Here is a 12,689-nt window from a genome sequence, read left to right as displayed (position 1 = left end):
AGCTGCCCCAGGGTTTTGCATTAGAGCCTTCCACACTGCTGTGGTCTCTGACCTGCCTGTGTTATGTAGCTTAGTTCCTTTTTCTCCAACTGATGGGTAGCTGTTAACCTACTGACTGTGTAACCAAAAGTTCTTTCAGAAAAGTATTTTGCAATTTCAAATACTGATATTCTGAAGTAGGTGGACGTTATTTAAGGTCCATGGAGGAAGATCACTGCCAGCCATACAGTTTTAGTCCAGTTTTGTGTTCATGGCAATTATCAGAGGATCCAAATCTTCTTCTGTACATATGAATATGGATTAAAAAGGAGTGAGCAGTAATGGAGGAAGATCTAGGGAGTCATGCAGTGATAAACCAGCTAAGACAACCATAGAGACAAGTCTATCCTTAGGAGCCATTTTCTTTACTGACACAAGAACACTGCACTTTGTAGAACTGAGAGAGAAGCTTACATTATGTATAGCAATAAAGGACAATGGCAGGAATTCTGTTGCTCACTGTATTAAGTTGTGCTAGACTAGGCCCATTAAATCAGTGGGGATTTGGTGAATCAACTCCATAAGTTCCGTGGATTCAAATGGGCCTACTCTAGTTGTTACATATTGCACTAAAGTAAATGATGAATGAATGGAATGTTAAAATCACTACATTGTTGGAGCACTTAGCATGGTTCTTGGTAAGCCAAAATAAGGGGTGTGCTATTTCACCGAGCCTCAGAACAGCAGTAGTGATCCAGAACAGTTTGTGTGGCCCAGTGGCCCTGTGCTCTCCCCCTACATCTCAGAAAACTGTTGCAACAAAACCCAATATTTCATTGCCAGTCATTTCTGACAGTCTAAAGTCTAGGGTGAATTTCAGTGATCCTGGTCCAACCATAATATGAATGAAAAGAGTTCCATAGTTTTGCAGGCTTCTAACAGAAATTCTGTAATTTCCCTTTGGCTCACAATGCTATACTTTACTTGGAGAACTAGAAATGGTAGCTCAGTAATCAGGTGTTCACTGTTTGCCAACAGAAAGATGATGTGGAAAAAGCTTCACATCCTAAATATTTTGTTGGTTTCCTCTGCATATCTAGGTATCAAAAGCCACCGTCACTAGAACAGTATCTGATGCTGACCCAGATTGCTGCTCCTTGCATTCCTTGCTCTTTGCCTTTTAATGGTTGCCCATTTAGCTCTTGCCCACTGAAAAACAAGAGGTATGTTTCAAGGGCGGATTTTTCTTTCTCTTAACACTGCAGGTACTGGAAGAGATGTGGAAGGGGGAAGGGAAAACACCAGCTCTGATTGTGAAAGAAGAGAAACTTGAAGCGATCCAGGATCAAAATGAGCTCGAGCGCATCTGTCAGGCTGTGATGGAAGGCCATCAGAAACAGGTGATATTGATAGCAACCTTGAGAAATTGGGAACAAGAGGGCCTGACACCTAAGGGTGGGCAGTGGAGATAAAAGATTTAAATGGCTGTCTTTCTTTCAGATTGTCGTAGGTGTTTGGTAACACTTTAGAAGAAATGTGGTGGGGGGGACATTGTGGGATGCAAAGGAGCTGCAGCAAAAGGTAATGGAGCTGAGACTTCAAAACTAAGTCTTCCTGGCTCCAGTAATGCTTATTTAGCTAACCTAAATGATCCTTACAGACTACACTAAAGATGATTATAGCAAAGGAGGATTTGCTTGTATAAGCAAAATATAAAATGCCCCAGTGTGATACTCCTGATCTTAGTTATATGTTTCTATTCAATTCGCAATTGTCCCCCAACCCCACTCTTCAGAGTATCCACTGAATGCTTTTGCATTTTCTCTTCTGCACAGAATGGGAGGGAAGGCAGTAACAAACTGCTTACACTGAATAAAATATTGGCCAGGTACTAAAGCTGCAAGGAAAATGCTAATATTTATCAAGAACAATGCTGTCCATACCCACAGCACTTCAGTGGAGGCTAACAGCTTTGCAGAGGGCTTTTGATAAAGAAAATGTGTGTGCATGAAATCTTTCTGACCTTCATCGTGCTAACTAATTTGTAGTGGCTGATGAAAGTGCCTCTTTTATTTCCCAGCTGGTACTGAAGCAGGAGCGCAGAGAGGCTGCGTTATAATTGATCAAGGATCATGAAATGATGATGTCTACTATCAGGACCTCTCTTCAATAATGACACAGATTGAAAGACTTTCAATTCTTTAATATTCTTGCTAGCCAGGCAAGACAAATCAAAGGTTTCTTTGATGCTGTTTTTCTGAATGGTGACTTTCTGTAGCTCCCATTCTATTTATGAATTAGCAGTGTTGAAGATTATCAATCGAAGTATGTTCTACAGTGCACTTCAGTATCATCAGTATACTCACACAAGGCCTGTTTGAGAACCAGAGACGTAGTATCTATCTCACCTTTGTGGTTAGAAATATTCTTACAGTGGCCACAGAATATTCTTACAGCTTTAATGTTGGGAGCCATGTGGCACAAAACGGTTGCCAACATTAAAGACATTGCCTGCTTGGGAATGTGAAGAATCTTTGCTGAAGATCACTTATGTTATGGACTATGGGAGCACGCAAGGAATATATTGTCATCAGTTCCACTGTCAGTGTCAAGTAGTACCTGTCGTAAATCTACAGCCACCTCCTTATGTGGGTTTGGCAGCCATGCTAGAAATTAAAGTGGGAAAGATGGCATTTCCCCTTTAACAAGAAAGTATGTCTTGAGTGCTGGGGAAATGAGATTTCTCCTCAGCAGAATCAGTACCTAGAGTGAAGTTACATGGTTTCCGCAGCAACCAGAAAACAATTGCTTATAACTGCATAAAGAAATTATTTGAACAAGCTCCTTAGAGTTGGCTGGTCTCTTGGTAGAATGAGCATCTTGCTTTGCTAATAAGAGCTATACAGCTGAAAGAATAAATGGTACCTGAATACCAGTTAAATAGATCTGAAAAAAGTTCAGCTTTCCCCTCCCCACAACATGAATGCTAAAATGTTCAGTTTAGTGACAGGAGCCTACAGGTCCTACAGAAATTGCATTGGTATGGCTATCCTTTGAAGTACAGTAGTCTAGAGCAGAGGTCCCCAACCCCCGGTCAGACCTCGCCCCCACATGCATTCCCCCCGCACAGCCTGTTTGCGCCTGCAAGCAAGCATGCCCACATGAGTGCTGCGCTGCTCTTTGCACAGGCACACGAGCATGCACGGACCTTTATGAGCACCCCTGCTCCTTTGTGCGAGAGTGTGTGCACCCCTTCACAAGAGAGCATGCAGGGGAGTGCCTTGCCTTCCCCAGCCGGTTCCCGGGGCTAAAAAGGTTGGGGACCACTGGTCTAGAGTGTTGTTAAATTTAGCATTAGCCTTTTTTATTACTATGTAAGAATTATTTCATCACAACAAATGAATGCGTTTGGCCTGAAATAAAAGATTACAAGTTGTGAATTGGTACAAAATTTCCAATGTCTTCTAGAGATGATTGTTTTGTGCAGCCTCTGGTTTCAGAGTTATATAATAGTTTTGTCTTTTGTTTTCAACAAAGGCCATTTCCATCACCATTTAGGGAAAAAGAAAAGTGAGCAATAGCGTATTGGCGGACACACTGGTGACCGACTAGCCCCATAAGAAGATACAGAAACACTAGGGGCAGGTTAGGTGGGCTTGTTGGGCTGTTGAAAAGTTACATCCTTGCTTTCCTACTTCTCTCATCTTTTCTATATCTTTGATTCATTTGATTTTTAATTCTTTAGCCCCTTGATTGACATCATTTCACCAGACACTTGAGTTTTCAGTGAGACCTTCCTGGCTGACATGGTCAATACAGTGGTGCCCCGCTGAATGATTACCCCGCTCTATGACGAATCCGCTTTACACTGACACTTTTGCGATCGCAAAATTATGTTTTAAATGGTTTTTTTTTTTTTTGCTGTGCGATGATCGGTTCTCTGCTTCGGGAACCGATTTTTGCTATACGACGATCAGCAACAGCAGATCATCAGGTTTCAAAATGGCCACTGGCTGAAGAAAATGGCCCCCCGCTGTTTTCTAGGACAGATTCCTCACTTTACAGGCACCCAAAATGGCCGCCATATGGAGGATCTTCGCAAGACGAGCGGGTATTCAGCCCATTGGAACTCATTGAATGGTTTTCAATGCGTTTCAATGGGTTTTTTTATTTCGTTTGATGACGTTTTCGCTCTACAGCGATTTCGCTGGAATGAATTAACGTTGTCAAGCGAGGCATCACTATTAATTTTTTTCAGTACTATCTTAAGTGTATCCTTTAGTTGCCACCCAATTGTGCACTTTCAACAAAGTCTCCATAGAAAATATGTTTTGGGATACATACATTCATTTCAGAGTTTCAGTTTCACAGTTGAAGGGAAGCAGCAGCAGCAAAGGGCCTGTTGCTCTATTTTACTGCTTGTAGGTCCCCCAAACAATTGGTTAGCCATTGGCAGAAAAAATATATATGCAGGACTAGGTGGTCCACTGCTCTGATTCAGAAGGGGGCAGTGGATTTCAAAATATATAGGCCACTAGCGACTTGATAAACCTCTTGTTTGTGCTGACCAGAAGTAGTTTGTATGATCAGAGATTCGAAACATGATTTCCTTACTTTGAATAAAGATCTCAAAATCGTAAAAACTCTGTTGGCTGGTAAGAGTATTAGTTCAGAAATGTAACTTTTTCTGAACTTAATTCTGAGTGTATTTTTGGTATGGCTACCTTTGTCTTAATGAGCTGCAAGTTTTGCAAGCCCCCTTGTCTTTCCCAAGACTTCCATGATTCAGGATGAGGGTAACTACATTGACAAATAATGTGGGATGTGTTCCAGAATTGGTCAGATTCTCATTATTAGAATTTGTCAGATTTGCATTATTTTAAATTGACCACATGATGTACACATCAATGCCAATCAGCCTGAAGTCTTCCCCCTCAATCTGAATGTTTCCCCTCCATGGCTGTGACTGTGTTTTTGGATTCAAATGCATTTGCTCTGATCCAGGCAGTGTGATGGCTTATGCTAATACAGAGGTGTTTGTGGGTGTTCTGTTTGAAGCCATTCTAGACAACAACAGCAACAACAGTAGGACTAAGGGGAAATTCCTCCCGAAACTTGGTACCTGGATCTGTTCTTTTTCCTCTACTCTTCCTTCCTTCCCTTTTCTTTCCTTTCCTTTCTCCTTTCCTTTCCTTTCCTTTCAGGTTTGCTGCCCTAACAAAAGGCAGCTAGGTGACCAAAAGAAGAAGATGTGTGAGGAATAATCAGAAAGAAGTTATCGGCCTTTTTTTCCAGCTTAAGATAGCTCCACTCTAACCATTTTTTCTGCAGATCTGATCAGCCAGAACAAAGCTACCTTAACAAGCTGCAGACAAAGCCAAGTACCAATTTCCTCCCCTTTTTCTTCTGACTCAGCTGAAGCAAATTAACCTAGGGAAACCCTGCTATGTAGTTGCACCCTAAGTTGTAGATTTCCTTTCTTTCCTATTCTCTGCTGGGAGTTGTAACTTGCCTTTCAGTAAGTTGGACCTACAATAGAATAATATTGTCAGCAACCTCTCATATGAATATTCAGAGTTCCTAACAGTCATGCCTTATTGAGAGGATTCTACAAACTGTTGCATGCTTTGGGTGGATTCCACAGGTTTTTGCATGCCAATCCACACTCCTTCTCCCACTCTGCCCCAGTTTTCCTGTTGGCAACGAGGCACTGTGTTCAGTATTCCAAGGGAGTGATAATGAGGAACCAAACCTGAATGTGTGTGTTTTTAAATTTATCTAACTGTCTTACTATAATTGAAATATACTATAAAACAACTAGTGGTGAACAGTTTCCATCAGTGATAAAATGACTGTATGCTAACAGAAAGTTGTATGTCTCTTCTTAGAGCAGACCCTGCTACAGTAGGATGATATAATGATCCTTCTTCACCTTATTAGTGATTAAGACAGAGAATTCTGGCATTCTAATTTCACAATGCATGCTTTCTTCATTAAGCTTTTGTTTAGCAAAAAGAATTAATTCTGGGTGGTTTGCCATTTTCTGCTGCAGAGCAACACCTTCGCGAATACATTCAACACTGTAAAAGTTGGCAGATGTGGAATTTTTGGGTTAGAGGTGGGTCATGTGCAGGCTTCCAAGTGTTGTTGGTCTACACTTCAGCATAACCAGTGCTGAAGAATGCTAAATGTTGTAATGCAACAACATCTGGATTGCCACATTTTGCCCAGTCTTGCTTTAAATCCAGGCAATCTGTTTGCTCTAAAACAAGATCCAGTTCCCTTAATATTGGAGGGTACAAAGCATGGATAAAAACATTCTAAGGTACTGTCTTGAAATAAGTTTGTAAAATGCAGTTAAAATGTCATGCTGAAACTAACAGGCTGGTTAGTGGTTGGTGTGGTGGAAATGGAAAATGTCTTACTATGACATTCCCAGCTTCTGTGGGTCCACTGAACAACTTAGTCCAAGCCTACCCTGAGATTCTGGGTCAGTATCCTAGTTTCAAAACCAAATTTGAACTCTGGAGCAAACTACTTTAGTCCATGCTGGAGAGGCGTGGATTCTGTGTGGCAGCTGCATCTCTTGCATTGAAAGAGCAAGGAGTAAAAAGCAGTGAGAGCTTTACCCTGTAAAATAAGTAGCATCCTCTGCAAGAATCTAGTAAATAGTCTGATGTCACTCTGCTGAAACTCAAGTTTTTTGTTCTGACTTTTCCCGCAGTGAAAACAGGAATGTAGCAACAAGCTTGTTCCATGTGTTCTTGCTTTTCTGTATGGAGATACTGATCAAAATTTAACACCTTCCCCACTTTTATTCTGTACTTTCTTTCTCAAGGTGGAGACAATAAAGAAAGGAAATGCAAACGTGCTGAATAAGCTCATTGGAGAGGTTCAAAGAGCAACAAGAGGACGGTCGGATCCTGTAGCAGTGAAAAAAATACTAGAAAAACTGCTATCATAGAAGCCTGGAGTGAAAATTCAGTATTCTTGACATTCTCAAGAGCATCGGAGTGGTAATTGCTTGACCCTCTGATGCCTTTAGTAATCAAGTCATTGTACAGCCTCAGTCAATGTGTGCTTGCATGTCAGATGATTGCAGCTGCTTTCTACAGTTTCCCAAGTGTTAGTCAAACCAGAAAATAAGGCATGCCGGGAAGGAACTACAGTTGAAGAATGCCATTTTCAGTTTGAAACCTGCTGATTTTGAACATGTCTGATAAACAAACAAATTGATCCATTATATATTTTCAAACAATTATTAAATGCAACCTTCTAAAGACATTTTCTTGGATATGGTGAATGCAGACTATCCTGTTTCTAAAATACTTTTATAATGCACATCCAAACGTGCATTTCATCAGATCTTCAGAAACGTATTTTGTTACATGAGGAAGTGAATCCTTCAGGCTGCTCTTAAGAAAAAAGTGGCAACAGCTGATCAATCCCCCAAGCTTCTTATATTGTGAATTTCATCAAGATTTGACATACCTGAGAATCTTCTGGTTTTTGTTGATTAACACATTGTTGCAAAATGAAAGTGGTAAGAAAGGAGCTCTGAAGGTGTATTATTTTCACAATCTGATTTAAACTGTTCATGTAATTAAGACATTGGCATGGCAATCCTAACATTGTAGGTAGAGAGTTCCCATATTGGAGGCTCCTAACAAACCAGAGTACCAAAAGAAGAGGGGGGAGAATTGAGATTTTCTTTTCTTTTCCTTCTTCTGTTGGGGACATGCGAGGCCCGTGGGTTACATCATTTTTGTGTTCTCAGATTTAGCGGCAGCTCCTTAGAAGAGATGAGTGAGATGAGATCTTTTCCTTGTACAATAGAGATCTCTACACACCTTCAGACAAGGTGATTAGGAAAAAAATCCTATCATGCCTCAACTTCTCTCCCTGCTTTAGAGAAGACCCAAAATATCTTATAGGTCATAGGACTTGAAACTATAATCAGTACCCACTTATTTGAAAGTAATTTGTATTGAACTGAACAGGCCAGAAGTGGGAGATGTGTTGTGAGCTTGCGGTTTTCATCAACCTCATCAGTATAGTGAAAGGTAAAAGAGGGGCACAAGTTCCCATTCCTGCCACAATTCAGGGGGTGGGGGGTCCATCCTCAAATGAAAAGGTCTACTGTTGTTGTGGCTCCGCCATCACTGCTTCAAAAGTAACAGGAACTAAAAAGGGCATTACCATCCTCAGACATGTTCCAAAATGCAGGAAATGCACTTAGCATTTGAAGGGGGAGGAAAAAAATTAAAAGGAAACATCAGTGCTTGGGGGTGGGGTGGAGGAAGCCTCCTTTCTCCAACCTGAGTCCAATGAAGCCTAAGAAGTGATGAGTTCTCCAGCACAGAATCCCCCTGACCCATCTTCATATAATCGCTCTGCAAATGCATTGTTCCATTAGGCAACATTTTGCAGCAGCCCAGTCCTTCCTTCACATTTATGGTCCATGATGGAGAAGTTTTCCCATTTTGCTTTAATGATGCTATGCCATCTTGGCTTAAAGAGAAAACACCTTTACATTTCCTTATAGCTGGGGGAACAACTGCAGTCAGTTTGCTTCATTACCTTGCCACTGGATTGTTATGCACCTTGTGGTGGTATAGAAATACTCCTTTTTTGTTTGTGTCAGGTAGGGATGGATGTAACAGGCACAAGAATGATGGGGAAAGACATAGGTCCCATGTTGTCCCCTCCTGCTTGAGCTGATTTTTTTCTCTCAGCTGGTAACCATGGATGGGTGGTGTGTTTTTTTTGATTCAGCCAGAAATGAACGAGGAAGGAGTCTAATTGAGGTTCAATGTGACTGTGAAATCTTAATACTGATGGAAAAAATACATTTTATTCAATTTTCATAATTCTCTATATTCTAGAGAGAAAGATAACAGTGAGACCTGTGGTATTAAGCAGCTGAGTTGTCTGTCATCTGGCATTTAAAGCCAACTCTCCCCAAAAGTCTTCTTATCCCAGGCTTCAGCTGCTACAGAGATGAAAGATTTTGCTTTTGGAATGAAGTCAGGATGTGCCTCTCAAGCAGTTTTCAGGAACGTCAAATTCCACCAATATCGAAGAAAAGCAGTGCTATGGCATTTCAAGACACAAACTGTTTTTCAACATTTAATGAAATTTGTACATAAAAGTATCTTAACATTTTTGTAAGCAATAAACAATACAGTATTCAACACTGACTTGTTTTGCTTATCCAGTGTTTTCTCATGTTTTCAGTAATATTTAGTGTTGGCTATCTTGGACATTTTTGACTCTCCTCTTCAAAAAGTGAATCATGCATTGACATTAACACTTGAGCAAAGTATGCATTTACAGATGCATATTATTATAAATAATTAGCAGGAAATGTCTATGGTTTAAAGACTGTAGGTATTTGTCAGAGGAGGTGGCCCTTTTTCCTCTTACACTGTGGTTGTTGTTTTGTTCCAGTCTGACTCTGTGGGGACATCAACTTAAGTGAGCTCACAAACATGAAAAGTTACATCCAGGGGACCCTAAAAATAGCCTGCTTCCAAAAAGAACAATCACCCTCACCTTGTTCTTAAGCTTTAACCTTGCTCTCAGCTAATGCTATTTTAGGTATTGGCCAGGATCCAGTGGTGTTCTTCTGATGGATCTTGCTCCTTTCCCCAGAATTGGCAATTTTCTTCCTTCTTCTGCAACTACCCTATGTGCCCTAAAGAACTCTCAAGAGATCAAAAACCTTTGGAATGGATATTGGGCACCATGGAAGCCCACAGTAGCAGGGGATGGGCATTGGATACAGCAGTATTGCATTGGATCCTGCCCAGTTAAGCGGAAATTCTTCCAGAGAAAAGGTATGTTTTTCTCTCTTTAACAGGATATCCAGGCAATGTACAGTGGTTCCCCATTGCACCATCTCTTCTTTGAACTCTAGTCAACCACTGCTTTGAGAAACAAGCATCAGTTGTATTAGTGACAATCAAACAGATACACATAGTAAAAAATAAGTAATTAGAATATAAATCTTTAAGACACTTCTGCAAAAAGTTATATGCTTTACGTTCTAAATCTTAACTTAATTGGGTTTAGCTAACAATTAGCATATTGTTCTATGTATCCACTATTTTGCAGCATTTACTTGGCTTGTTTGAACACAAGGGCAAAGAACCTTTCACTCTCCAGATGTTGTGGAGGCCTGTCCCAGATTTCTCAGGCAGCATGGCAAATGCTAACTGAAGATGAAATTTGTAGTTCAAGACGTGTGGAGAAATAAAGGTTTCCCAGAGCCAGACTTGTTCTAACAAACCACTTATGGAAGCATGAGGAACCAAAAAGTGTTCATCAACTGTAATGCTGTAGTTAGAACAAAACTGTGGCAGATGCTATTAAATTACAGATGAAGTCTTCAGTTTCTTTCATTTTTTAAAGAATGTAAGAAACTGGATACCTTTTTGTTCTATAGAAAATCAAACTGTCACTTTGGATATTTCATATTGTTTCCAGCAAGGCTACATCAGGCTTTCTACATTTTTGTCTATAGTAGCAAGCGTTGATTCAGGTACACTGTACGTGCTTGATAGGTTATGCTGTGACATCCATGCGCGTTATTTCCGTGGGGTAAGCACAGAGCTTATTTCAGGCCTAAGTGAACCGAGTGGAAGCACATTCCCATCAATCTGCTACAGGGTAAAGTACAGCTGAAGTGGGACTATAATGTACAGTATTATAATTAATAACATAAATTGTATTTACTAAACAGAACAATGAATAAGCCAGCATACACTTTGAGCAAATGCTAACCAAGTTTATGAACAGAAACTGAAGTTGCTGTTAAGGCTTTGTGAGAAGAGTTTTTAAAAGAAAGAAAATAAAGGTTGCTGGGGAAGTTCTTTTGCAATTTGCAGGGAAATCTTGTGTTGCACTGGGCACCTGGTTTCCAGTTGTGTTTCTAACTTCTGTAGAAATTACAGACCACATTACATGAATCCTCTGACTTTGATGCCATTATTAATACAATGTAGACCAGAGCTAGAGAAAATAACAGCTTGTTGCAGTTGCTCAAACCAGTGTGCATGTGGATATGAAAGCAACCACAGGAATGGGGGACTATGCATAAATCACATGGAGGTGGGCATCTGGCAAGGATCATCAAATGCACTTCAGTCACAAAGCAACTCCACTCTGAGCTGAAATACGATTCACGGCAGACTGTGTGTGTGTATTAGAGCACTTATCACCTTTCCCTGTGTAAAACAGGATATCACACAAAACATGCAAGCTAACCTCTCTGGCAAGATTAATCAAGGTCTTTGAGTGGCTCTGTTTTCCACAGATACAGATTCGTATTCTCTTCTGTTTTAGGAAAGCTGCTTTTAGAAAACTGGTGTGAAAACTGAGCAAACATCAATCACATTTTGCTACTTGCTCCTCTCCAACTAGACTTGATTATTATCATGGTTATTCCAGCTTTGGAAATAGTAAACCTAAACCATGTTCTACTGTTCCACACTCAGCTTCTTCACTCAATAAATAATTGTCCTGCCTGCACTACATGTGCCATTATTTTGCCCTGAATTATCACTTGTAACAATCTTTTAATTTCTCACTAAATAGGTAAAGTAACCCAGCATTCTGTTTTTTATATATATTATGATTTCTTTATCTTTATTCATCTACTTTAGTACAGTGGTGCCTCGCACAACGATTGCTTCATACAACGATGAATTCACACAGCGATGGGGTTTTTTTTAGGAATTTCCCCCATCGTTTAACAATGTTCTCTATGGGGGAATTTCACTTAACGATGTCCTTTTTTGCTCATTTAAAAGTGTCTTAAAATCTTTGAAACCTGTTTTAAATGCTTGGATTCCATAGTGCACCTTGTGAAACATGTGCAAACTTAATTTGGTTTTGTTCTGAGTCTTCATTAATTTTTGGTGATTTTTTATTTTCCCCATTAAATCAATTGAATGGACAGTTCAATGCATTCCAATGAGAGAAAATTCAAAAAATCACCAAAAATTAAAGACGACTCAGAACAACATCAAATTAAGTTTGCATAGGGTTCAGGAGGTGGGCTAACGATTGCAAGCATTTAAAACCTGTTCCAAACATTGTAAGGCACTTTTACAGGAGCGAAAAAGGACTTCGCAAAGCCATTGAAATGTATTGAGTCGGCTTCAATACATTCCAATGGAGGAAACATTGTTTCACTCAACGATGTTTCCTATGGATTTTTTCACTTTAAGATGGCAATCCGTTCCAATTGGAACGGATTAACCGGTTTTCAATGCATTCCTATGGGAAATGGTGTTTCACAGAACGATGTTTCACACGTTGATTTTTTTGGAACCAATTAACATCGTTGTGAGGCACCACTGTATTTCTTACAACTGCTGGTCTTCTGACCCTGCAGCTCAGAGGCTTCTGCGGTTTAACCCACAGCGCCACCATGTCCCAGCTCCTGCCAACCTAGCAGTTCTAAAGCATGGAAATGCGAGTAGATAAATAGGTACCACCTTGGTGGGAAGGTAACAGTGTTCTGTGTCTAGTCACGCTGGCCATGTGACCACGGAAACTGTCTTTGGACAAACAATGGCTCTATGGCTTGGAGACGGGGATGAGCACCACGCCCTAGAGTCGGACACGACTAGACTAAATGTCAAGGGGAACCTTTACCTTTTACCTTTACCTTAGTATTTCTTAACTGGACATCCTCTCAATCC

The 12,689-nt window shown here is 40.4% G+C and overlaps 1 protein-coding gene across 2 annotated transcripts in view; it reads left to right on the top strand.

Annotated features, from left to right (window-relative positions):
* The window catches only part of GATB (glutamyl-tRNA amidotransferase subunit B), a 66,554-nt gene extending 57,375 nt beyond the window's left edge, over nt 1–9,179 (top strand). Inside the window, exons 12-14 of one of the 2 annotated variants that reach the window (XR_013545883.1) lie at nt 1,245–1,379; nt 6,818–7,522; nt 8,865–9,179. Coding sequence is in view for 1 of the 2 variants with exons in the window: in XM_020781327.3 (XP_020636986.2) it covers nt 1,245–1,379; nt 6,818–6,943 (261 nt within the window). In the remaining variant the exon portion in view is untranslated. Of the gene's footprint in view, nt 1–1,244; nt 1,380–6,817 lie in introns of both variants that reach the window. The other variant, XM_020781327.3, reaches the window with a different exon arrangement.
* The last annotated feature ends 3,510 nt before the right edge of the window (nt 9,180–12,689 follow it).

This window comes from Pogona vitticeps, chromosome 5 (assembly GCF_051106095.1).
Source record: "Pogona vitticeps strain Pit_001003342236 chromosome 5, PviZW2.1, whole genome shotgun sequence".
Lineage (NCBI taxonomy): Eukaryota > Metazoa > Chordata > Lepidosauria > Squamata > Agamidae > Pogona > Pogona vitticeps.
The sequence above is the reverse complement of the archived record's forward strand: the minus strand, read 5'-3'. Positions and strand labels throughout refer to the sequence as shown.